Source organism: Rhinatrema bivittatum, chromosome 8 (genome assembly GCF_901001135.1).
Source record: "Rhinatrema bivittatum chromosome 8, aRhiBiv1.1, whole genome shotgun sequence".
In the NCBI taxonomy this organism is placed as follows: domain Eukaryota; kingdom Metazoa; phylum Chordata; class Amphibia; order Gymnophiona; family Rhinatrematidae; genus Rhinatrema; species Rhinatrema bivittatum.
In genome coordinates this window covers 93,301,645-93,329,035 of record NC_042622.1, presented here as the reverse complement: position 1 = coordinate 93,329,035, position 27,391 = coordinate 93,301,645, and the positions used below count along the sequence as shown (strand labels likewise).

The following is a 27,391-nucleotide window of genomic DNA, read 5'->3' as shown; positions in this document are numbered from 1 at the left end:
GTAATTTCTAATGTTTCCCGGTTTGATCTTTCACCCGTTGTTTAATGAGATCCTTCACTTTGTTCATAACTCTCCTTTAAGAACACAGTTGGAGCTGAAAAATGGAACGCAGAACCTTGTTGCCATGGAAACCAGTTCTACATGACTGTGAAACCACTGCAAAATTAATTGGCTCCCAAAACAATGGCGGCCCAAAGCCTCACAGAAATTCATGTTTTGTTAGAAAAGAAATTGCCTTTGAAACTACCTTCAAATATTTCAGACATCTGATATTACACTAACAGAATAGTACAGATTAATACAAATCCTTGCCACTGGAAGTTTGACATACAAACCCTTGAATAATTTTCTTCAAAATACAATGAGCAGTTTTAACATGTTGTACAACGGCTGAAAGTTGTTCATGCTGTAGCTTGAAACTAGGTTCTGAACTGACTGGATGAGAAAGTTCACGGACTGTACTGTCTCTGCACGGAAGCTGCTTAGATTAGACTCCGTGTGGAGTCTTTTTGAGAATCTTTTCGGACTTTGCTGAAGTGTGAGTGTGAGTGTGTGTGTGTGTGTGAGTGTGTGTGTGTGTGATGGTGGTGATGGCATGTTGGTAAGATTCACCTAGGACTATGTTCCCATTCAGTATCTATGAGAAAAGTTCTTGATGAGGCAGGCCCAGAATGTGATATCCCTCCTTATTTTGCAGAGAGACCAACAGAACCTTCTCACAGTGGAGCACAGAAGAGATCTAACATTCAGTCGATCCAACTGGGTCAACTCAACAACTGGAAAGTATTTCATTTTGGTTCTTAAAGTAGAGTTGCAAAGAACATGCACATATCCATAACATATTCTGTATGGACTGTATAATCAATATCAATGCTTCTCAACCCTTTTATGCCAGAGACCAGCTGGCTAGTAGAACTGCAGGAGAGTCCTGAAGAGAGGAAGCAGAGCCAGGGGAATGCCCCCTCTGACTGAAGAGTGGGGTAGGGGGCATCTCCTTATGGCTGAAGAATGAAGGAGAGAGGGAATCCCTCCCCCATCCCATGCCTAGAGAGAATCTCCCCATCTATCAACCAACACACATTGGTGTCTGAGGAGCCTGCAGCAGTTTAATTGCCTGCAAGGCCAGCAACTTTGGGGTTTTGCCACCCACAAATTTTTAAAATATATAATAATAAATACTGCCGTTAAATTCAACCCATGCCAAATGCATTTTAAAGAGATTTTTTTTAGCCATAATGTTTTTCTTTCACCAATACATGGCAGTAATTGTACATAGTTCCAAAGATCAGAATTGTTAGTTTTCTAGCTTCATGGAATCTGTCCTAATACAATAGGAATGGATGCATTGCTTTTAAAATTTAGCCAAGTAAGCACCAATCATTCTCTAATTTTAGCATGGATTGGGGTCAAATCTAATCTCTCAATTGGAAGAGGGGGACTTTTTGAGCCCAACGAGAATAGGGATAAGGGAGACCTCACCATTCATTAGAAATTGAAGATAAAATAGAGGAACTACAGCTTTATGACATGGACTGTCAACTAAGGATATGCATTAATTTTCTTTCATTTTGTTTTAAAAACAAACCAAAATAAAAATGAATAGGATTTTGTTCATATGCAATTGTTTTATTTCTTTAAAAAGAAACCCAGCCCTGAGCTTCCGCTGAAAAGAGAAGGCCATTACAATTAAAAACGAAAGCACCTTCTCTCCCGCAGAAACCCAACACACCCATAATTTAAAAAAAAAATGAATGGCCCTGCCCCAAACCTTTCCCTATCCCTTCACCACCTTCTCTGATCCAATTTATGTCTACATATCAGTCCATTATCAACTAGAAATCCAATGGGGCAGGATTGACTGGTAATTATTACTGCCCAGTTTGCACTTTTTGACCACATGGATTGGGTAAGTTGGGGCAAGGAGGTTGGCGGAGGGATAAGACAGAGCCTGTGTGGCCTTCTGTTTCTAAATTTCAGATGCACTGTTTCCTCTAGGAGGAGGTGCCTTTCTTCTTCCTTTTTTGTTTTATTTTTCAATTTTTCAATGTTGTTTTAAACAAAAAAGAAAAGAAAAGAAAGAAATGCAAATCAAAATGAAATGAAAACATTTAAATGTGCACTTCAACAAAAGCAAGACCTCCAACAGAAATAAGTAAGGTTAATAATATGCATTCACTGAGCCATCAGTGTCTCAGTTATTAAACTGATAGCTAAAATGCAGACTTTAGAATTTATCCCTGCTTTAACTGGATTTCTTTGAGGCTTTGAGAATGTGCATTTCTTGAGCAATTTGAAGTTTTATCACCTTCAAGGAAAAATAATGTATCTCTGAACATACCCCTTCAGACTTCTTATCAGGGAAGATACAGGTCTCTCCACCAGCTGTGAAATTACAGTAAACTTTGAAAGAGTCCCTGGAGCAGCCTTGGTTAGGATCAATCCAGTATTCACCTGAATATGGGAGAGAAGAGAAGACAATTTTGGCTTCAGCAAAGAAGAGACTCTTGGATTTTCAAACTTCCTTTCATCCCTCACCCCTTGACTGAGTGGCAAATCTGTACTAGATGAAGTAGATTTAATGTCTCCTTTTCCCTAATAAGTCTATTTGACATTTTACAAATATTGACTAATGTTCATGAGCACATCTAGCTAGATTTCAGAATGAACTGTCAAAAAGACCTATGGCATTATGGTTGAAAGAGGGATTAGCAGCTACTGTAGAGCATATAAAAGTGTCTACAGTATACAATATACACTGTAGACCCAATATATCATGAACAATGGAGTCAAAACATTTGCTCTGCATTATAAGTGGACCCGTGTTATACTGAGTTTATATTCAGCACCATTTAGCTGGATAAGTAAAGACAATCTGGCTATGTGGTGCTGAATATCACCACTTAGGGGGTCATTTTCTATTGAAATCGTATGCGAAAAGGGACTTTTTGTGTGCGATAGCTTCATAGGGGTGGAGTCATGGCGGCGTCGGAAGAGAGGAGTTGGGGAGGCTCCGGGGCAGACGCGGCGGAAACATCGCTGGCGGTGAAAAGGTAGGAACCCTTATCACTGCCAGTAGCGCGCCCAATAGCGCCACCTTTTACGATGGTGCTATTGAGTGCAAAAGCCGGCCTGCCCCTTGCTTCGCCCCCCGTTTGCGCCGGGATTCAGGTAGCCGTGGTAGTTTAGAAAATCCGGCCCTTAGCTGGATAAGTATAGGCTTATCCAGCTTCATGGCACTGAATATCTGTTAAGTACCACTTAGACAGACTAATATGGACTTATCCGGCTAAGTGGCAATCTATCAGATTTGAAAGATGAAATTGGGAGCCAACCTTTGACCGCATTATAAACGATCTCATGTTATATCAAGCCGCGTTATATCGGGTCTACAGTGTGCAATGTCTGATTATGGTGCTTTTGGGAAATTGTTAGAAAATATTGGTTGCAGTGAAATTGTCACTGCAGCCATGTTCACGCATCCACCCAGTGGATTTTATGGGATTAACTGCATGTCTGCTGGGAATTATTTCTCCAATTTATTTTTGGAAGACTCACCATCTGGGAAGTCTTTATGGCAGAGCTGCAAGTCCTTGCAGGTACGAGCTGGGTTATTTTGAGTGCCAAGTGGGTGCTTCATCTGCTCAATTTCCAGTTTCAGAGAGTTCAAAGACCCAAATATTTCTTCCATGCCATCCGCATAATCCATATAACTGTCTGTGTTGCCTTCGTCAACCAGCTGGCTTGCATCTATGTTACGCTTAGCCCTCTTTGAAGACTGGATAGGCAATGGTTGGATGACTTCACCTGGAGGACCCTTTGAGGAATGATGCCATACAATTAGAAAGAGTTTTTACACTGATGTAAGAACACTGACAGAATTCTTGAAAGCCCTATGTCATGGCAGGAACATTCAATATTATTTATGGTGCCAGATACAACTGGGTCATGCATTAGTGGCAACCCTGAGTTGGAGGTTTATGAAATGCATGCTTGCAGTTCCTGCATTAGTTCCAAAATATATACATATGCTAGGGGAAAGAATAAATGTATTTTTTAAATTGCTAATTTTCCAAGGTCTTCTATATATGAATGTGTGGTGGGTAGGGGGAGGGGAGCTATCACCAGAAAGTGCATTTAAGGATCGCTAATAATTACCTTATTGAGAATGATAATATCTGCCAAGGATACTGGCTACTAAACATATAAGGTTGAATATTCAATGGGATCTAGCTGGCAAAGTAGGGACTTAGCAAGGTAGATCAAAGTCTTCAAAAATTAGATAGCATAAATTTATCCACCTAAATTTCAGTAAATTTAGCTGGCCAAATTCTGCGTGAGCCTAGGGGCTGTGATAGGACAGGTCCAGAAAATTAGGCAGCTAACACATATTTCCAGCGCTAGCTGCCTACCTTGGCTGGACAAATCTAGGCACTGTAAAAAGCAGCCCCCACCCCTTGTCTGGCTGGTCATGAATTACAAAATATTATTTGCCGGGCAGCCCCATCCTCTCTCTCCCACCCTCCTAATCTTTACTTAATATAAAAAAGTGATCCCCAGCCTCAGCCTCTCTTCCCCACATCCCGATCTCTATGTAATATAATAAAGTGACCCCCCCGCCCCCCATCTCCAAAATCTCTACTTAATGAAAAAGTGGTCCCACTGGCCTCAGTCCCTCTCCCCCATCCTCCCAAAGCTCTGTCTTGTGAAAATAATGAAATGAAATTGCTCCATGGCCTTTCTCCTCTCCATCAGACAAGGCTTCCAGGAAGCCCTAACATTCCCGGCCCATCCTAATTTGGATAAGAGGGAGGCAGGGGGTTCTTAGAGCTTCCCGGCACCGTTGCCTGCTGGAGATGAGAGAGAGAGAGCTCGGTAATGGTTGGCCATGGGGGTTATTTAATTTACTTTTTTTTCACAAGGCAAACCTTCAGGAGGGTGGGGGAGAGGGGGGATGAGACTGGTGAGATCACTTTTTTTAAAATTAAGATCGGAAGGGTGAGGGAGAGGGTGTGAAGTTCCCTGGGGTTCACTTTTATTTTTTTTTTCTTCTAAAATATCAGGAGAGTAGGGGAAAGGAGATGGGGACCTGGGCAATTTTTTTCAAATGTAAAGAGTTCCCTGGCTTTTTAAAAACCATTTCTTTTTTTTAGAGAGCTCAGCCAGTTAGTGCCAGATTTTCAGCACTAACCTGCCACGTTTAGCAGAGGAAGCCCAGCCACACTAAATTTGGCCGGTCATATTTTTAGCTGGCTAGATTTAGCCAAATATTCAACTGAAAACTTAGCCATTTAAATTCAGCTGAATATTTGGGTAAAATTAAATTTAGCTGGTTATCTTACCCGGTCAAGAACTATTTGCAAATTGCCTACATTGGGCCTAATGTTGGCAAGAGACCCAAGTCAGAAATACTGTGACGGAGAAGGATACTGGAAATGATGACAAAGTATTGCTTACTTCTCTCTGCACAGTAACATAATTTACTAGGGATGTGAATCGTTTTTTGACGATTTAAAACAATCGTCAGATATATTTTAAATCGTCAAAAATCGTTAGAGCCGCGATACAATAACAATTCCCCCGATTTATCGTCAAAAAATCGTAAATCAGGGGAGGGGGGAGGGCGGGAAAACCTGCACCCTAAAACCCACCCCGACCCTTTAAAATAAATCCCCCACCCTCCCGAAGCCCCCCAAAATGCTTTAAATTACCTGGGGTCCAGTGGGGGGGTCCCGGCGCGATCTCCTGCTCTTGGGCCACGGCTGCGTTAAAAGAAATGGCGCCGGTGGCCCTTTGCCCTTACCATATGACAGGGCAAAGGTAGCGCCGGTGCCATTTTGGTTCCTGTCACCCGACATCACGAATGCAGGAGATCGCTCCCGGACCCCCGCTGGACCCCCAGGGACTTTTGGCCAGCTTGGGGGGGGCCTCCTGACCCCCACAAGACTTGCCAAAAGTGCAGCGGGGATCCGGGAGCGACCTCCTGCACGCGGGCCGTATTGCCAATATTCAAAATGGCGCCGGCGCTACTTTTGCCCTCACTATGTCGACATAGTGAGGGCAAAAGTAGAGCCGGCCGTATTGCCAATATTCAAAATGGCGCTGGCGCTACTTTTGCCCTCACTATGTCGACATAGTGAGGGCAAAATGGCACCGGCGCCATTTTGAATATTGGCAATACGGCCCGCGTGCAGGAGGTCGCTCCCGGACCCCCGCTGGACTTTTGGCAAGTCTTGTGGGGGTCAGGAGGCCCCCCCCAAGCTGGCCAAAAGTCCCTGGGGGTCCAGCGGGGGTCAGGGAGCGATCTCCTGCACTCGTGATGTCGGGTGACAGGAACCAAAATGGCACCGGCGCTACCTTTGCCCTGTCATATGGTAAGGGCAAAGGGCCACCGGCGCCATTTCTTTTAACGCAGCCGTGGCCCGAGAGCGGAAGATCGCGCCGGGACCCCCCCCCCCACTGGACCCAGGTAATTTAAAACATTTTGGGGGGCTTCGGGAGGGTGGGGGATTTATTTTAAAGGGTCGGGGTGGGTTTTAGGGTGCCGGTTTTCCCGCCCTCCCCCGATTTACGATTTTTTACGATTTAAAAAAACCAAAAACCATGATGATCAGATTTCCCTCCCTCCCAGCCAAAATCGATCGTTAAGACGATCGATCACCCGATTCACATCCCTATAATTTACTGGTTTGCTGCTACCTTTTAAAGTGAAGATGTCCCACTGGAAGAGTCCATTAGGTCTGACATCATCTTCAGGGATGCAGGTCCCTCTCTTTTTTTTCTCCTTTCCCTTAATGACTGTTCTCAATACTCAAAGGTGAATTTTCAAATGGGTTCCGCATGTTAAAATAGCACATACGCTCAGAAGTAGCATGTATGTGTGTGTATATGCTATTTTGTAAACATTGAAAATCTGAATATTCAGTTTTGTATGTAGATTTTACCGGGGAAGATAGGGGTGGTCAAGGGCTATTTCAGAGCTGGGTTCAGAAATTCATGTGCTAGCTGCTATTTTGTAAGAAATATCCTTATACATATTACCAAACTTATCTGTACACTTTTAAACCTGCTAATTGACTCATACTAGAGAAAACGAACTTGTTTGTTGTCTGCTATTTTTGAGTGGGTTTGAGTAAACTGTTAGGGGTTTAGGGTGAAGTGCTAGAGGGTCTAGTTGAACTGGAGAAGGACTGGGTAAACTGGTGGAGGTATCAACTAAGTGGTGAGTCCAAGTATGTGCAAGTATTTTCAAAATGATATATACACATAATGTATAAAATACTTGCCTCCCTGTTTAATTCTGGGTATTTATTCATGCAGTGTCACAATTATTTTGCATTTTAAATATACACACAAATGTTTATCAAATGGGTCAAGAAAGTGTGCATTTTTTAGTATTAGAAATATTTGTGCATATTGAAACGTGTGCACTTTTATAGCAGAAATAAATGGTATTTTTAAATTATGTGGATACTGCTGTACAGTTTATAAAATACTAGTATTAATCTTTGCACATCCATTTAAACACACAAATGTACTATAGGTAGGTTTTAAAGGTATGTTCTTAGGGGTAATTTTCAAAAGGATTTATGTGTGTATCATAGCAATTTTCAAAAGTCCATTTAGGCACAGGGAACGGTAACTTTCAAACTGGTGTCTGTACGGACATTTGCACACATATGTCTGTCCGCATCCAGACATTCGGCCATTTTATAAAGGAAAATTGGTTCTTACCTGCTAATTTTCATTCCTGTAGTACTACAGATAAGTCCAGACTCCTGGGTTTTGCCTCCCTTCCAGCAGATGGAGTCAGAGAAAGTTTTGCAGGCACCGCCTCTTAACCCGGTGTGCCAACTGCATCTCCTCAGTATTAAACAGTACCCAAATAGAAAATACTTAATCAAAACGATTTCTAACAAATTAACTCTACCATAACCCACGGACTGAGCAGAGGACAAGGAAATTCGTAATTCAGAACTATAATTAAATTTAGAATATATCTGAAGAGGAATAATGAGAAACCTGTACCAGTCTTCATTTTCAGATTAATCAGAACTATTAAAGAAGACAGATCGAGTGGACTCTCCAAAAAACTCCTCTTCACCCCCAGACTGGACTCTGGACTGATCTATGGACTACAGGAATAAAAGTTAGCAAATAAGAACCAATTTTCCTTCCCCTGTACGTACCCAGATCAGTCCAGACTCCTGGGATGTACCAAAGCTTCCCTAACTGAGGTGGAACTGCGAGAGTCCTGTTCGAAGTATACTTCTACTAAAGTTGTCGATGTCCAGAGCCTGGACATCCAATCGGTAATGTCTGGCAAAGGTATGTAAAGACTTCCAAGTAGCCGCCCTGTAAATCTCTTGCGGCGAAACCAATTGGCACTCTGCCCAGGAGCCACTTGTGAACGGGTAGAATGAGCTCTTAACCCCTCTGGCTCAGGCCGACTGCAACAGATATATGCGGAACCAATGGCCTCCTTCAACCAGCATACCATTGTGGCTTTTGACGCTATTTAACCCTTTTTTGCACCACTCCATAGCACAAAAAGGTGATCCGACAGCCGAAAACCGTTCGTGATGTCTAGATACCGCAGCAAGGCCCTCCTGAAATCCAGACGCCTCAATTCCCTTGCATGAGGCATTAGGGATGTGAATCATATTTCTGACAATTGAAAATATTGTACGATATTTTCAAAGTCGTCAGAAATCGGGGGATCTCCGAAACCGATAGGAAAACCCCACAAAATTGTTCGTGGGGTTCTCATCGTTTTGGGGGAGGGCAGGAAAAACGGCACACAAAACCAACTCCTAAACCCACCCGACCCTTTAAAACGGCTCCGTTAGCTTCCCCCACCCTCTCAACTCCCCACAAAATGTTTTAAAATTACCTGGTGGTCCAGTGGGGATCCCGAGAGCGATCTCCTGCTCTCGGGCCGTCGGCTGCCACTAATAAAAATGGCGCCGATGGCCCTTTGCCCTTATCATGTGACAGGGTATCCGTGCAATTGACCGGCCCCTGTCACATGGTAGGAGCACTGGATGGCCCACGCCATTTTTAAAGATCGGATCCCAGAGGTCTCATATGAGAAAACGCCCATGGGACAAGTTCCAGAGTTGAGGCCATTGAACCAAGAATCTGCAAATAATCCCAGACCCTGGGTATTTGGGTGCCCAACAGGTGCCGCACTTGCACCTGCAGTTTGAAAATTTGCTCCTCCTTGAGAAAGACTTTGCCCACATGGGTATCAAAGCGTGTGCCGAAGAACTCCAGAAACTGGGAAGGAAAAAGGTGGCTCTTGGTCAGGCTTACAACCCAGCCCAAGGATCCCAAGTGATGCAAGACCACTTCCACTGTCTGTCTGCAAAGTTCCTCTGACTTTGCTCGGATGAGCCAGTCATCCAGATATGGATGAACCAGCACACCCTCCTTTCTGAAGGCTACCGCTACCACCTCCATCACCTTTGTGAAAGTCCTCGAAACCATAGCTAGGCCGAATGGAAGAGCACAAAACTGAAAATATTTTCTGAAAGTCATGAATCTGAGGTATCTTTGATGATCCCAGCGGATAATGATGTGTAAATACACTTCCATCAAATCCAGGGAAGCCAAGAACTCCCTGCTGTGCACCACCATTATGACAGACCTGAGAGTCTCCAACTGGAAACATGGAACCTTGAGAGCCACGTTCACCTTCTTCAAATCCAGAATTGGGCGGAAGGTTCCTTCCTTCTTTGGCACAACAAAGTAAATGGAATAACGTCCTGTCCTCCACTCCTCCTGGGGGACAGGAACAACAGCCCAGAACATTTTCAGCCTTTGGATGGTCTCCTGAACTTTCAGTTTCTTCATTGGCAAAACATAGGGAGATGTCATGAAAAGGTTTCTTAGAGCCTGAGCAAATTCTAAAGCATAGCCTCATCCTATTATGCTTAGAACCCATTGGTCTGACATTATCTTGACCCACTCCTCATTAAAAAAGTGTCAACCGACCCCTGATGACTGGGATCGAGGAGTGAGTTGGCCTTATCTCATTGTGCTAATTTGGCTCCGCTAGACTCTTGGTCAGAACCATCTCAGTTCGCTCTACATCCGCGAAAGGACTGAGACCAGGACTGAAACTTCCCTGAGTTTTGTCTCTGGTGTGTGCCCAGAGCCTTGCTCTGACGAAAGCACCATTGGCCCCAAAAGTGAGAGCGAACTGGCAGAAAACGTTTGGCTCCCTTAGGCTTGTCTTCCAGTAGCTTGTGCACCTTATTATCACCAAGCTGATTTATCAGTTGTTCCAAATCTTCTCCAAAAAGCAACTTGCCCTTAAAGGAGGTGAGCCTTAAGGTGACCAGTTTCATAACCACAAGAGCCTCCTAGCCAAGGCTGCAGACAACATAGTCCTAGAAGAGGTACAAAGCAGATCATATAAGGCGTTGGCCCCATAAGCCACCACTGCCTCTAATCATTCTGCCTGCTCAGATTCTTGGGACAAGAGATCTCTGGCACTCTAACTGCTGTACCCATCTCAGTCTTGCTCGAAGTATAAAACTGCTACACACTGTAGCCTGGATGCCCAGGGCCAAAATGATCTAGAAAGGAATATGACGAGTGAAATTATCAAATTTGCGTATGATACAAAATTATTCAGAGTAGTTAAATCACAAGCGGATTATGATACATTACAGGAGGACCTTGCAAGGTTGGAAGATTGGGCATCCAAATGGCATATGAAATTTAATGTGGACAAGTGCAAGGTAATGCATATGCTATAGTTACACGATGATAGGTTTCATATTAGGAGCCACCACCAAGGAAAAAGATCTAGGCATCATGGTGGATAATACTTTGAAATTGTTGGCACAGTGTGCTGCAGCAGTCAAAAAAGCAAACATAATGTTAGGAATTATTAGGAAGAGAATGGTTAATAAAACGGAAATTGTCATAATGCCTATGTATTGCTCCATGGTGAGACCGCACCTTGAATACTGTGTACAATTCTGGTCGCTGCATCTCAAAAAAGATATAGTTGCGATAGAAAAGGGACAGAAAAGGGCAACCAAAATGATAAAGTGGATGGAACAGCTCCCCTATGAGGAAAGGCTGAAGAGGTTAGGGCTGTTCAGCTTGGAGAAGTGACGGCTGAGGGGGGATATGATAGAGGTCTTTAAAATCATGAGAGGTCTTGAACGAGTAGATATGAATTGGTTAGTTACACTTTCGTATAATAGAAGGACCAGGGAGCACTCCATAAAGTTAGCAAGTAGCACATTTAAGACTAATTTGAGAAAATTAGTTTTCACTCAATGCAAAATTAAGCTCTGGAATTTGTTGCCAGAGGATGTGGTTAGTGCAGTTGGTGTAGCTAGGTTCAAAAAATGTTTGGATAAGTTCTAATTCCATTAACTGCTATTAATCAAGTTGACTTAGGGAATAGCCACTGCTATTAATTGCATCAGTAGCATGGGATCTTCTTGGTGTTTGGGTACTTGACAGGTTCTTGTGGTTTGGTTTGGCCCCTATTGGAAACAGAATGCTGGACTTGATAGATCCTTGGCTGACCTAGCATGGCAATTTCTTATGTTCTCATGTTCTTATTTCCTTGAGGTGCACTTCAAGCCTTCTATCCTGGAGATCTTTTAGAGCCGCCAACCAGCCACTGGGATGGTTCTCTTCGTGACCGCTGACACGGAAGCATCCATCTTCAGTACCTTCAAGAATTCCTCTGGCAAGGGATAAAGCTTGACCCTAGCCCTGCTGACTTTAAGACCTGTCTCAGAAGTATCCCACTCCCTGACCATTAACTGCTGAACCATCCTTTGAAAAAGCCCCATAAGTCCGCCATGACTGGATCTACCATGTCCTGGTCCGGCTCCACCTGCGGAACCCCTATTCCCAACTCTGCCAGTACATGCGAGATCATAGGACCCAGCTCTTCTCTCTGAAAATGGCGAACGACCTTAGGATCATCCCCGGCCATGGGAGGAATTTTCTCCGGCCCCTCCTCTTGATTCTGACCACTGAAAGAAGAGGGGGCACTGGGAAGACCATCCTCTGAGGGCACTCCATGGTTAGACTCCTCCAAGGAAGGGTCAACCATGCTACCCTGCACCGCAGGACCCTTGACTTTCCAGATCCTCGTGGCCCCTGGCATCTCTGACCACCTGGGCACTTTTCTGGGCAGCCCCTCAGAAAGTCTGCAAATGGGGGAGCAACTCTGCTTGGACTTACTAGCCAGATATACTTTGTGCAATAAAAGCACAAAGTCTGGGGAAAAACAAGAAGGAACTCCCCCCCCCCCCGATCCCCCTCCAGGGGATCAGGATCTTCACCAGACTGCTCCTCTAGGGCCTCCTGGGCCTCGTCAGGGCTCAAAACGGCTAGCAACAGCACTGGCTGGAGACCCCCTTCCCCTGCTGCTCTCTCCTCAGCAGCCTTAAAAGTTTTCAAATTGGGCAGTGTTCCCGCGATGAACCCTCCCCCCTGGAGAGTCAGCAGGAGCATCGGCCACCCTGGGAGAGTCGCAAAGATTGCTCTCCACAGGCAGAGCAGCAGCTCACGTGCGGCATGGCCGGCATGACTCTGATGACGTGGCAGGTGCCGACATGAGCCAGCAAGATTGGAAGCCAGGAGCCGCAATAGTGCTACAGCTTGAGCACCCTGCCTCCAGCCATCTCCAGCGATGGGATGAGCAGCACTTTCCTGTAACTTCCTACCATTTTATTTTTAAACTTTACAAAGAAACAAGGGACAAACTACTTCTCTGAAGAAGAGTGGCAGAGGCGTCTCACGATCCTCGCTGAAGGGGAGGGAGCTGGACCACAAGCTATCACCCCCAGTACACCAGAAAAGGGCAATTTGGGTTCCCAACCCCTGCTCGTCCACAACCTGCTACCAGGGGGGATGGTCCCATCAGGCCCTGCCAAATCCCTGGGAGGAATTTCTTTCTTCTTCTTTTTCTGCTTTGTCTTTTTTTACTCAAGTACCGAACTGCAGGTTTTGCACCACCTCCATCTGCTGGAGACAGAGAAATACTGAGGAGATACAGATGGCACTCCGGGTTAGATGGCGGTGCCTGAAAAACTTTCTCTGTCTCCATCTGCTGGAAGGGAGGCAAAACCCAGGAGTCTGGACTGATCTGGGTACATACAGGGAACATATGTGTGCATATGTGCGCGTATTAGAAAATAGCCTGGCCGCATGCACGTGTGCCAAACTTTAAGAGGGCATGCACATGTGCGCGTAAATCCTGCTTCTACCGCATAAATTGGATTTTGAAGGGGGCGCATGCTGACACCATTTCCAATTTTACCAGTTCCTAGATAGGTCCTTCAAACTCCCTAGTTTAATAGCCTTCACTCCCCCAATTATCCCCAACCCTTAAAACCCTGCTGATCTGCATACTTTTCTTTAATTTTTTATTTACACATCACCCATAGCAGAAGTAAAGTTAAACAGCAGGGAACCTTGGCACGGATCGGTCGTGTAAGTATTTATGCACTCATCTCAGGTTCCCGCCCCTTTTTGAAAACTTTCGAGATATAAGCACTGCGGGATATACACGCGTTTATCCATCTATTTTAAAATCCGCTTGGTGCTCGAGATCCCAACTTCTTCACGCATCCCCTAATTAATGCGTGCACCAGGCTTTTAAAATTAACCTCTTAAAGTGCACAAAAAACTATTGCCAACTGAATAGCATAGATCATAGCAATTTTCAAAAGTCCATTTATGCATATAAAACCTAGTTTTAAGCAGGTAAAGCCTTTTGAAAAATAACTCCCATAGGGTACACAGTGGTTCTGTAACTATGGAGCACTAGCAGAAGCGACGCTCTGTGACCAGCTAGAGGCATCAGTGTGCAGCTGCTTGCTCCTCCCTCAGGGGCCTAATGAGTTACCTTGTCCAAGAGTCTTTATCTTTTCATTCTCCCCTCATTGCCTGGTCTCCATCACACACAAAACTGCTTCCAAACATGAGGCCAGCCCGATAATATATATCTCCAGTTACAGAAAGAAGGAATCTGAGAGGTGTGCAGATACATTTTTACACAAAGATGAGGGGTCCTCCTTACACTGAAGGATATTTGCAAGTTACCACATGATGACAAGATCTTTCATAGTTGGACGACTAATAATGATCACTTACTGGAGGACCAGGTGGGCCGGGGACACCTGATTCACCCTTTGGACCAGTTGGACCCTGTGAAAATAAAGTGAGATTGAGCAACTCTGAAAATCTCAAATAGCAAACCATTTTCTTTTGAGGTTACTGTATCTACCTTATAAATGGGCTCTGACCGACGGCCCGCAAATGCGCAGTAGAGAGCAACTCTACCGCGCATGCGCGAGAGCACGTCGATCAGAGCAGAGCGGCGCCGGGAGGAAATTAAGCCATGTGAGGGCTGCGGCGAGGCACGCGCGCGCACGAGAGAGAGAGAGAGACCCGCGGCTCTGACGGACGGAGAGAGAGCACGTCGGTCAGAGCGGAGCGGCATCCGGGAGGAAATGGAGCCATGTGAGGGCTTTGGCGAGCCACGCGCGCGCATGAGAGAGAGAGAGACCCGCGGCTCTGTCAGACGTGCATGCAAGATGAGTGCAAAGGGACAGAGGGTGGAGGGGGAAGAGCATAGTAAAAGAAATGGGAGGACCAGAAGAGGAGAAGTGGGAGAATAAGGAAGTGAAGGGTGTTGAGTAAGTGAGGGAAAGGGGAGTGTAATGAAGAATGAGGGGAGAGGGGGGCTGCAGGGGCAGACCAGCGGGTGATAGAATGGGAAGGGGCTGTAGGAGAGGACCTGTGGAAGAAAGGAGGGACATTGGGAGGATGAGAGATGAGGAGGAGCAGTGGGGAGGGGGTTGGGGAGATGGGGTAGCAGGACAGTAAGAGGGGAGGGGAGCTGAAGGAGGGAGCATAGAGTGCAAGGGGGGTGCAAAGGGAGAGAGGGTGGAGGGGGAAGAGGATAGTAAGAGGAAAGGGGAGGGCCAGAGGAGGGAGGGCCAGAGGAGGAGGAGTGGGAGAATAAGGAAGAGAAGGGTGCTGAGCAAGTGAGGGAAAAGGGAGTGTAATGGAAGAATGAGGGGAGAGGGGGGCTGCAGGGGCAGACCAGCGGGTGATAGAATGGGAAGGGGCTGTAGGAGAGGACCTGTGGAAGAAAGGAGGGACATTGGGAGAATGAGAGATGAGGAGGAGCAGTGGGAAAGTGAGAGGGGGAGGGGTTGGGTTGGAGAGATGGGACAGCAGAAGAGGAGCTGGAGGAGGGAGCATTGAGTGCAAGGGGAGGGCAAAGGGAGAGAAGGTGGAGGGGGAAAGAGTACACATCCGGACACCTCCACACACAACACTTAGCTGGCATTTGGAACAAACATCTCGCCCGTTTAACGGGCTTAACGGCTTGTTTATTTATATTCAGACTATTTCAGTGATTTTCTTTTTAAGGAGGAGAGGGATCTTATACTTAAGTTTAGCCTTACCCAGACAACTATAAAGCAAAGCCACTTTTCCTTCTTGCCTTTCACACTGAGACCCACAAAGAGACTTGGCTTAATATTTTACAAATCCATAATTACTAGACATCAATTGATCTTCAGTACTAACACAGAGGGTAACTGGCTCAAGTGAAGGTCCCATAACTCATTTTGTTTCCTCTCAATCAAAACAAACACAGGCATTGGAGAAAAGTGGGTAATTCAAGAGGGATTTTCCTTGCATCCTGACCTCTTCATTCAACCAAAGCTACAGGGGTTTCCAAATTGCATAATTTTGTGAAGTGAACAGTGTTATCAGCCTCATTGTTTCAGCAGCATATTTCTTGCAGCTGTGGTATTATGATATTTCAGCTGAGGTCCAAAGTTGCTGCTTTATATGGCTATGGAGTTGTTTGATTCCCCAGTGCCCGGTACATTTTGAGACAAGAGCTCTGCAGCCAGTAGAAATACTCCTTTATAAGATAAATTGCCTAGAGACCTTACGTTATTGCTTCAACTCTTACAACTTCCCTCCTTTCTTACTGCAAGGTTTATATAGCACCTAGTGCAGATACTATTATACTCCATGAATATAATGGGATAGGGCACAGGTTAGACACCATGGCAATAGAATTTGGGAGGAAAAAACATTTACTGTGCCAGTGATAACTCTTCTAGTATGACATGTTGCTTCTTAAAGCAAGATACTTGCTTTAAACCGAGGTGATGTTTCGACTAACATCGGTATAGAAGACTTTTAAAATAAATAAATAAATAAAATAAATACTAGGTATGGTAACTGGTAATATCCCTATTGTAAAGTAAGAGGTGGGCACAACTCATTGAATCCTGTGGGGGAATGGGGGAGTGGAAGGGGAATTGAATTCAGATGACAACCAACATGGGCCCTGACTTTTACGGTCTGGGATACTGATAATGCAGACATAAGGGGAAAAGCACGGGACTGCTTCTACGGTCAAGTCCATAATCAATGCACTTCAAGCAGCACTGTCTGAATTTTCGAGAAAGCTCATCACCCAGTAAAAATGTTGCAAGCAGTACATTTTTAATGGGTTATCATAAGGCCCAGGAATATGTGCATGGAATGGCAGTTTCTGCCCTTAAGCGAAACATGGGGGTAACCTGCACAGTTCGGCAGAATCTGCCCTAAGAAGCTTGCTGGGCAGACTGGATGCACTTTTTCTGCTGTCATTACTATGTTACTATGTTAAATGTGTGTATTTGCAAAGACTTGCAAGCATGAAGTGATAGATAAAAGGGTTAATAAAAAAAAAAAATAACTGTAGACAATTTTTAAGTTAGTACTTACCGAAGAGCCTTTGGCACCCTTTGGACCGGGAGCACCCTTTAAAAAAATGAAAGAGAAGACAGAGCTTTAGTACAGGGACCCTCTATCAAGAAGATTTTAAAAGGGGTGCACTTGTACCCATAAACTATTCTTCACACGCATGTCTGCAGCTTTACCAGCAAGAAAGAGAGAGAGAGAGAGAGAGACTCTATAAAGTGCAGCCTGACACTCAATATATGGACCATTGTAAGGCGGCTCTTTGATTCGGGGTGAGTTTTTGGGAGGTGGGTTGGGGTTGGGGGGGGGGGGGGGTTGTTACAGGCATGTTCAGAGGTATTCATTGTAAAATTGACATCATTAAAGAATTTTAGACCTTATAAGTGCATTGTACAAATCAACTACTTTTCATCACTTATAAGGTCTAAAATTCTTTAATGATGTCAATTTTACAATGAATACCTCTGAACGTGTCTGTAACAACATCTCCCCCCAACCCCAACCCACCTCCCAAAAACTCACCCCGAATCAAAGTGCCGCCTTACAATGGTCCATATATTGAGTGTCAGGCTGACCCTCATAAAGAGGCTCTCTCCCTCCCAAGGTTCACCAGACTCTTATGCCTACTGAGGAGCTGTAGCAAAGTTATCTGCATAACATACACATGCTGGCAGAGGAAAATTAGGGGTTACTTGTGTCAGTGCTGGCCCCACCTCTGGAACACCCACTCTCCACCCCTTTTCCACCAACTTGCCTTGCCTGGCTATTTAAAATTCACATAGCTCCCACACAGCCCACTTACACACATATGCAGCCATTTTTGCACACACAAGGATTTATATCTACTGCTATGGCTTTAATTGCCCTCCCCACTGCCACGCTTGACCATAGTGAGCACAGCCCTGGATCTAGATAAGAGTTTTAATTCTCCAAACGTAGATATGACTTGTCACACCCTCTATCCCAGTTCAGTCAGCTCACTCTGCATGCTAAGTTAGAGAGATGCATGGCTCACTCAGTTCCATGGCACCCTGCCCGACATTATGATGCATAGAAAGGCAGGTTCACCCCGTTAAACAGAAATCTGTCTATTCCTTTAACCATACTACCGCATATTAAACAAATGAATAACTCACCCAGTGAGGTAGCAACTGATTCAACCCACAATTATATTTATTTAATATTGGACCCAAAATAACCTGAATTATTTTTAAGCAGTATTCACCATTTTTGTTTCCTTTAATGTTAATAAAAACACCTGAAAATTAGATTTTTCTATTTAAAGATGTCACAATTAGAAGTGCATACCGGTAAGCCAGGAGGACCAGGAGGACCAAGTGGGCCAGATGGACCATTGATACCCTAGAAGAGATATGCAAGCAACAATGAAAGAACCTGTGCAGGCAGATCATCAGCTTTAAGAATTTTTTTTTATGCAATATGTTTGCAAGCTTTATAGATCTTATAGAGCAGCTGTGCCTGTACAGTTCTAGTGGCTTCATTTTGTGGGCACAGACAGACTCGAGCAAGCATGAGATGTTCATTAGCATCCTGCTGCTGAGACCATTGACAGTAACACACACAGAGCTGAAAACATAAAGGACACAACCTGAGTGAATAATGTTTGGTAACATCCACAGGTAACTATCAGCATGCGAGAGGTGGATTGTTTAGTTGCTGGTGGCCACCGGATGCCATCACTGTTCTCCACTCGTTTTTATCTACTGTGCCATGTTAATACAGGAATGATGGGCTCATGTAATTCAGTGGCTGATATACACCCATGCAACACAATTACATTCCCAAGCTAGACTTGGTTCTCCGAAACCTGGAAAAGAAGTTTGGCTTAACTTCCTCCACTATGAAGTTCATTAAAGGAGTAATTTTCAAACTGTCTGTTCTGGGTCAAAGACTGTGTGCCAGTTCTCAAATGCACGTGTGCATGCCACCTACATTTCCTGGCAAAAAATGTGCAAAGGTTTAAAGGAGGGTGGTTAACTTTCAGACAGCCACTTAACATGGGAAAATGTTTTTAAAAATGTTCCTGCCCATGACTAGCGGTGCTGGAAGCCGCTGGCACTAGATGCCATGAGGGAGGGAAATGCGATGCAGAATGCCAGTTGAAGAGAGCCTCTGAACTCATCTGACAGGGCCCTGCTCAAGAGATCCATCAACAGCTTTCACTCAGGGATACATTTTAAGATCAGGGCACCCACAGGCAGAGGATTGCCTCTGGAAATCAGAGAGCAGCATGGGCAGTTCTAGTTTGCTCGTGCCTTCAGAATTTGGAGTCCTAGGCATGTGCCTATGTTGCCTCTGCCTAAATCCAGCCCTGCTTTTAGTGCTTTACTTGGTGACCTTTGTGATTTACTTGTGGGTGAAAAATGTACAGTTACCTTTTTAAAAAGGTAACTGTCCCATTATTGGCCAGTCTAAAATTAAACACAGCAATGAAGGCACCTTGGTACCCAACAGTTTTTCTGGTGTACAAGATGAAAGAAAGATCTACCTGTGTGGAAAACGAATTCTTAATTTTTAAGACTGGAACAATATCTCAGGAAAAAAATGTAAGCTTTTTTTTATTAAGACAATGTTTAAAAAGCTGAGAGTAACACTGAATTTCAAGAAACAGTTCTCATTTGATGCTACAGTAAGCAAACAAAGCCTACCTGTTCTCCTTTAGCACCTGTGGAACCCTGGGGCCCTGGCAGCCCTCGGTCACCCTTTTCACCTTGCTCACCTGGTGGTCCAATGAGACCGATCAAACCTGGGTGACCCTGAAAAATAATGAAAAAAAAAATCAGCTTTATAAAATTGTATTTAGAATTATTTTATGACTTACTCATCACTTATGCCCTCTGAGCTGGCCTTTTGGACTATAGTTTGATTTAATAGATTTAGAAATGTATCTATTTAAATAACCTAGTAAAAAAAATGTTCAACAGTGACACACGAGGGCATGAAATTAACAGAAAGAAAAAAAATCTGAAAAAAAAGTAGTGGCCTTTCTACTCCTGTGAGACCTGCGAAGAGAGCCAGCATCAGGACTGGTCGACACATGGATGTAAGATCACTGTGGCATGCCCTATGCTGCAGGTGGTGGTATTGGTGGGTCAGTAAGGGTTACTCTTCCTTGCTAAACCAATTAACCATCATACAGAATGAGGTACATTTTAAGACCCGCGTGCAGGCACACAGGGTGTGCAGGTTTGCTGGCTTGTGCGCATGGACGTGGCGATTTTAAAACATTCGCACGTATATGCACACATATGTGTGCGTGTTTTAAAATCGACTATTCGTGCGTACATGTGCGTACGATTTCATATTGACGTGCGCACGTATGCGCAAATGCTGCCTCGCTCGCATATGTAGGGGATTTTACTAGACACGCATGCTGACACCATTACCTCTTTTCCCAGTTTGTTCCCTGTTCGCCCCAGTAAAGGAGAGGACTTCCTAAAACCCCCCCCCCCCCCCAGCTAACTTGCCTCCCTTTTACCCTATTAGCCCTGACCTTTAAAACCCTGCTGACTACCCTATTTTTTTTATCTTTCACAACTTACATGCCGTCCACAGCAGAAGTAAATTTACAGGGTAGGGGAACCCAGTGCGCACTTGTGCACGTAAATACTTACGCGTTGAATTCATGCTTCAGACCCAGCCCGCCCCTGTCCTGCCCATGCCCCGCCCACGCTCACACTACGCCTCTTTTTCCAGAAAAAAGGTTTTGGGCACGTGACGGGAGATACTCGCGTGGTCATGGGCTTTTTAAATTCTGCGCAGTGCACGGGTCCAAGACCCAAGCATATCTCCTGGTTTTGGCACACATAAGGCTTTTAAAATAGACCAGTTTGTGAACCCCACTGTTCCCTATAAGTTGTATGTGTGTGTGTGTGTGTGTGTGTGTGTTTGTGTGTGAGCATGCACATAGGGGCGGATTTTAAAAGCCCTGCTTGCGTAAATCCGCCCGGATTTACACGAGCAGGGCCTTGTGCGCCGGCGCGCCTATTTTCCATAGGCCTGCCGGCGCGCGCAGAGCCCAGGGACTCGCGTAAGTCCCGGGGTTTTTTGTCGGGGGCGTGTCGGGGGCGGGGCCGATCGATGCGGCGTTTTGTTTGCGATTGGTGCGCCAACAAAAGTACGCGAACGCGCATTTTTTGTAAATCTACCCCATAGGTTGTGAACCCAGCACACACGGTAAAACATTGCACACAACAAGTCCCGATATCATTTGCATTATACTGGCTTGTACCCTACAAAATTTTGTACACATAGCCTTTCCAAAATTAGAGGGAATATTGGTGAGCACTCTTCCCTCTGAACAATCAATGTCATAAATGTATTCCTACTGAGCATATATTGAACCACTGCCCAGCAAAATGCTTGGGGAACATTCTTCTTCTTCAGTTAGTCATAATCTAATGGCAAAGCATTGTTTTCTAGAAAGCATTCAAGTATTCCCTGTAAATCTTAGACTACCATGTATTCTTCCTTAATTATACATAACTTGCTTATTTTGAAATACCTTCAACACCTACTCTTTCTTTTAATAACTTTTATTTTCATACAAAGAATTGACTTCAGCACTGTGGAACTATCTAATCATACCTTTTCACCTTTAGGGCCTGAATCTCCCTTAAGACCAGGTAAACCAGGTGGACCCTGTGAAAAACAACAAATAGGAACATTGAATCTGATAGAAGATTAGGACCATGAGGCCTATCTCGTCAGAGTCAGATCTCCAGTTTATGTAGACTTGATTTAAAATGGAGTACATACCATTGGACCAGGTGGACCATCAGGACCTGGAGAACCTGGAAGACCTTGTTCACCCTGGAAGAGAATGCAGTCATCTTAAATTAAGAATGCATGCTTCCTATATAGCACTGTGGAAGTATACTTTCCCTGGGACTGGGAAAAAAATCTCTAAATTTCTATATTACCCAGTTCAGGTTTTCATTTTATTTGTATGCACATATTCTGAAGTTGTATTAAAGAAACTTGAGGTGCTAAACTGTGGTCTACAGCATCCCATTTTTACCACATAAGCACCATTAAATAGCACAGTTGTCTGTGGTTGTCCTTAAGAACAGGAGCGGATTGGCCTACCCGGGCTTCAGGTATGCCCTGGTCGGCCAATCCTGGTTGTTCATGTGATGAAAGGCAGCAGCATGACATCTGCATTGGTTGCTTGCTGTGCTGTGTCCCTGTGCTCTGGGCCCAAAGAAGCTGCCGGCAGAGTCATCCTTCTGGTAACCAAAGGAGCGGGAGAGATCTGGGCCGCCATTGGAGCAAAAGAAGAGAGACCCAGCTGCAGCCGCTGTCAGATCCCAGGCTGGCGGGCCTGAAATAGAAAGAGAAACTTGCTGCAGGCTGCCGCCGGATCCCAGGCCAGCAGGGCTGAAAGAGAAAGAGAGACATGCTGCGGGCTGCCACCAATCCTGAGAGATTGGGAGCTGCTGCACGTATAAGAGAATGGCTGGGTGGCTGCATGTGTGTCAGTGTGTGTGTGTGTGTGTGTGTGTGGAGGGGAGGAGGAAGGAGAAAGGTTGTGTACCCTCCTCTCTCCTGCTAATAATAATTCACGACAATTTTATGATGAGTGGAAATCAAACATTACCAGAGATGGAGAGCAGGGTATATTTTTTATCCTTGCTAGTTTTACTTATTTGATATTATATAATGTGTCTCCTAAACACCAATAATAATATTTGAAAAGAGTACATTTTTTCAAAAATGTATGAGTTTTCAGTTATTGGATAATCTATTCATTAGCTGTTTTGAAATATTTGTTCTGTTTTTTAGTATGGTTTTACTATTATGTTTTATATTTCTTAGTTTTATTGTTTGATGTTTTATGAGGAATAGTAATGTTTCTCTTTTCATTTACAGTGTCTGGCTTGTTGCAGTTTCCAGTTCAGATTTTGTCTCCCCTTTTTTTATACTTTATGGTCTCTTTATTCTGTTTTCATTGAGGGTCTATCTATATTCTGTCTGTGCCAGACCAACGTGGGGTATTTGGTTAGGGTATAGTTTCTGTGTAGAGGATCTACAGCTGCTTGGCTTGTTCTGTTTTCCTAACAGAGTTGTTTTTCATAGGTAGGGTTGTTACTGTTTGAGTGCTGGAGTTAGTGCCGTTTTGATTGGGGGATTTACTATATATTGTAATTGCAATTCAGTTTATTCATTGTTTTCTTAAGTCCAAGCCCAAACCCAACACGTTACAATAGGCCTAATACCATATGAGTTCCAAGTGTTTTACTATCTGCAGGGTTCTATGACTGGCACCACAGCAGTGTACGGAAATACAGTGTACATGTTATACTTTTATTTCAGAACACTGTACTTTGAATGTCCTTTTACATGTGAAATCTTATTACAAATGCATAATTTTTAATTATGTGTGTGGAGGGTGGGCTGGGGGTGCACGGCTGTAAGGTTTGTCTAGGGTGTCTAATACCCTTGCACCAGCCCTAGCTGCTCTGGCTCCATGTGGGAAAGCAGAATTCCATCTGGAGCTGTGTTGTTATGGGTCAGGCTCTCCCTAGTCTCTGCTGCATATAGCCTTGACCATGGTGTAATTTTCTTTTTCTTTAGCCCTGTAGGAGCAGGATCACTTCTAGTATGGATCACTTCTAGTATCCCCCTTTCCAGGCAGAGCTGAGCCTAGGGAATCATAAAAGCAGCAGACTGTAGTACACAAGTCAATGAGAATGTGCTGGAGTGGGAAAGGCCCTGAGAAGTGGAGGCAAGATGCTGTCATAGGGGCCGATGCAAAAAAAGTGCGCTGAAAGCGGGCGCTGAGTGCACCTCCTTGACAGCATGCACCCGAGAGAGGTCTGCTGTTGGCTGAATCCAGTGCACATCCACGGCTTAGGAAAACAGATGCTGATAAATTCAGTGTCCATTTTCTGAAGCTGACAGCCAGCACCCGTGTCTGACCTGCCCTAAGCTCTCTTCCCCCTGAGGGAGCTTAAGGCAGGTCAGAAGGAGTGAATAAATCAATATTAAAGTGTCGGGCACTTAATATTAATTTATTCACTCCTTCACTTATTGCCCATTGGTCCGTTCAGTGTCATATGTCCCTTTCAGGACAGCCTTCTGAAAGATGATTGGTCCTTTCAATGACATGAGGCAGCCTTGGGGCAGGGAGGCACTCACTGAATGAGCACAACAGAAGTAGCACAACAGCAAATATCTTTGTATATGTGTATCAGAGCCGCTGGCTGTTAGTGTGATCTGATTTTCTTATTACTTGGCAAATGGCTCAAAAGCTGATTTGTTGGGAAAAGACTTTAACACCAGACCAGGAATTGAGGATATATGAGGATATATGAGGGATCTAACCAAATTTGTGGAGGGACCAACTGATTACATGGATAGAAGAGGGATTGCAGCTCAGCTTGCTCACCCCTAGTCAAGGATGTGTTCTACTTAAATTTCACCTATTTCATAAAAAATTATGTTGGAGAATTTTTGTCTCAATTTTATCAGGCTCTAAGTTACATGATATGCCTTTCAATGATTAGCTCGGTGTGCTTTTGGGTGGGACTGATTCAACTACTGCACAGAAACCACATTAGTTGGTCACAAATACCCTGTGGGCTGGTTTTGCAAAAATCCCCTGGGCTGGCATCTGCCTGCAATCTGCCCCTGCTTAAGAATTACATGCATAAATTACAATGCTAATGGCTCTCAGTTCAACATTCATTCGTGTTTCACTCGTCACCGAGACTGCCCTTCTCAAGACCGATTCAGATTGAAACTGGCCACTTCCAAAGTTAGAATGGTTTCCACAGATAGCACAGGAGTGTATGGAAGACAAGCTAAGCAGAGAATACATTTTTCCATTGCATTTTTTAATGTGTATTAATATTAACATTTTATTTAATGACTTTACAATTCTTCGCTTAGCTCAGAAATACTCACCACAGGACCAGGGATTCCTCGAAGACCTTCTGGGCCAGGTTTGCCTGGAGCTCCCTGGGGACCAATGGGACCTGTCTTTCCTGACGGACCCTCCAAACCTGGTTCACCCTAAGACAAGAAAAAGATTTTCAATACCAAAATATACACAGGAGCCCTGGACAAACATTCTAATATCCATGGTAGTATGTTGTAGGAACGTAAGGCTTTGATAGGAACAGACACACACACAAACACAAATGTATACATCCAACTTGAACAGTCATATAGAACACTATGGTAAAAGTGTAATGCAGCTGATCAAGCTACTGCTTTGGGTGAACTATGTATTTAAAAAAAAAAAAAAACAAACAGCTAAATGCAAATAAATAAATAAATACTCCATTGATGCTGCATTATAAATTGTTCACTTCTCAAAAAATTGGGCAAATTCTTTACCTTTGCTCCTTTTTCTCCTGTTCTTCCTTCAGGACCTGCTGGGCCTGGTGGACCCTAAAGAAGAAAAGCAAACACATAAAGTGTGGCACACAATGTAACACAAAAGCAAACATTTTTTTTTACCAAGCCCAATACTTGGAGCTGTATAATGCATACACTAACTCCACTATTACTCAATATAGCTTGCAGGCCATTCCTCCCAGCCTCTCACACGCTTTAACTTCACCGTCGCTGCATCTGGAATCTAAACTCACAAGCCTTTACTGTGGCTGGAACACCTGAGTGGGGAGTTAAATCCCCTTAACCCTGATGCTTTAAAAAATATGTAATAGAGCATGTTAGAGTATCAAATTAGGCCCAAACCAATAATACTGAAGGAGGAGTAGCCTAGTGGTTAGAGCAGCAGGCTATGAACCAGAGAAATCAGCACGCAAATCCCACTGTCGCTCCTTGTGACCTTGGGCAAGTCACTTTACCCTCCATTGCCTCAGACACAAACTTAGATTGTGAGCCCTCTGGGGACAGGGAAATACCTACAGTACCTGAATGTAACCTGCTTTGAAATGGCTGAAAGGTAGAATATAAATCAAATACATAAATATAACTAAAATACTGGCCAAATCATATGGGGAAAGAAAATGATAAAAATGTCTTTACTATTGTATAATTCATAGTTAGATAAATGTTTTGTATTATAAGAAATTAGGAAAGAAAATGTATGATTCATTAAAACTTTTTACACTATCAATATGAAGCAAAGTTATAATATATAAAAGTCATCAAATCATTCACATCCCCATCAGTACTCCTGAAAACAAAAGTATAATTTTTGATCTGTATGTCACCATACACAAGCACAGTTGAGTGAACTGATGATTGGTTTAAGGCAATCTTGTTGAAAGATTTAAAATACAAATTAAAAGCAATAACTTACTCTTTTGCCTGGAGGTCCAGATGGACCAGGCTCACCCGTTGGACCTGGAGACCCCTAGATAATGAAACAGACAAAATATAAAGTACACTCCTCGATATATCACATGGTCAATCTGTCCTCTAACTTGACATTTTGTAATTTGTCTTCTTTTACTGTCAATATATAGTTCCATTTCTAACTATTAACAAACTTAAGAGCATATCTGCATTTAATACAGGAAGTGATCGTTTTCTGGGAGCATGACCATATCTGTTCCATTACTGGTAACAAATTCAGCATTGCTGTCACTTCATCTTAGTGGAGTAGCAGCCTAGCAGTTAGAGCAGTCAGTTAAAAACTGGCAAGCCAAGGTTTAAATCCCACTGATGTTCAGTGTAACCTAGGGCTAAGGCACGTCACCCTCCATTAATTACCTCAGGTACAAACTTAGGGTAGAAGTAAATGGAGTCACTCTGTGGAGGGGAGTGTTATTAGCAGTATACGTCAGGGACTGGTTCTTTGCAACATAGCAGAAGGATTGTCAGGAAAATTTGGTCTTTTTGTCAATGATAACAAAATGTGCAACAGGGAAGACAGCCAGGACAGTATGGAAAACATGAGGAGGGATCTAGCGAAGCTTGAGGAATAGTCTAGGATCTACAGCTAAGATTTAATGCTAAAAAATGCAAAGTAGTGCATTTAGGATGCAAAAAAACAAAGAGAGAGATACAGCATTGCAGGGTGAAATTCTTCTAAGCATGAAAGAAGAGTGGGATTTGGGGCTGATTACTCCTGAGTCTACCCTTTTCACCCTTATCCTATGCCCCTTTATTCTAGAGTCTCCTTTCCATTGAAAGAAGCTCACTTTCTGTGCATGGAAAGCTTTGACATATTTAAATGTCTCCATGATATCGTCCCTATCTTGCCTTTCCTCTAAGGTATACATGTGTAGATCTTTAAGTCTATCCCGATATGAACAAAGACCACTGACCATTTTAATAGTCACCCCTTATTGACTCCATCCTGTTTATATCCTTTAGAAGGTGCGGTCTCCAGAATTATACACAGTATTCCAAATGAGGTTTCACCAGGGACCTATATAGAGGCAATATCACCTCCCCTTTTCTGCAGACCATTCTCTCCCTATGCAGCCAAGCATCTTTCTGGCTTTTGCTGTTGCTTTATCCACCTGTTTAGCTACCTTAAGATCATCAGAAACAATCTTAGGAATATTTCTTTACAGAAAGGGTAATGGATGCATGGAACAGCCTCTCAGAAGAGATGGTGGAGACAAACATAGTATCTAAATTCAAGAAAGCATGGGATAAACACAGGGCATCTCTGAGAGAGTGATGA

At 43.9% G+C, this 27,391-nt stretch overlaps 1 protein-coding gene across 1 annotated transcript in view; it reads right to left on the bottom strand.

Annotated features, from left to right (window-relative positions):
• Positions 1-27,391, bottom strand: part of COL5A1 (collagen type V alpha 1 chain) — a 385,801-nt gene that overhangs the window by 31,869 nt on the left and 326,541 nt on the right. Inside the window, 11 exon segments of the mRNA XM_029613239.1 lie at positions 2,339-2,451; positions 3,556-3,814; positions 14,137-14,190; positions 16,783-16,818; positions 18,067-18,120; positions 19,428-19,535; positions 21,367-21,420; positions 21,538-21,591; positions 24,688-24,795; positions 25,123-25,176; positions 26,057-26,110. Of these exon segments, the coding sequence (XP_029469099.1) occupies positions 2,339-2,451; positions 3,556-3,814; positions 14,137-14,190; positions 16,783-16,818; positions 18,067-18,120; positions 19,428-19,535; positions 21,367-21,420; positions 21,538-21,591; positions 24,688-24,795; positions 25,123-25,176; positions 26,057-26,110 (948 nt within the window).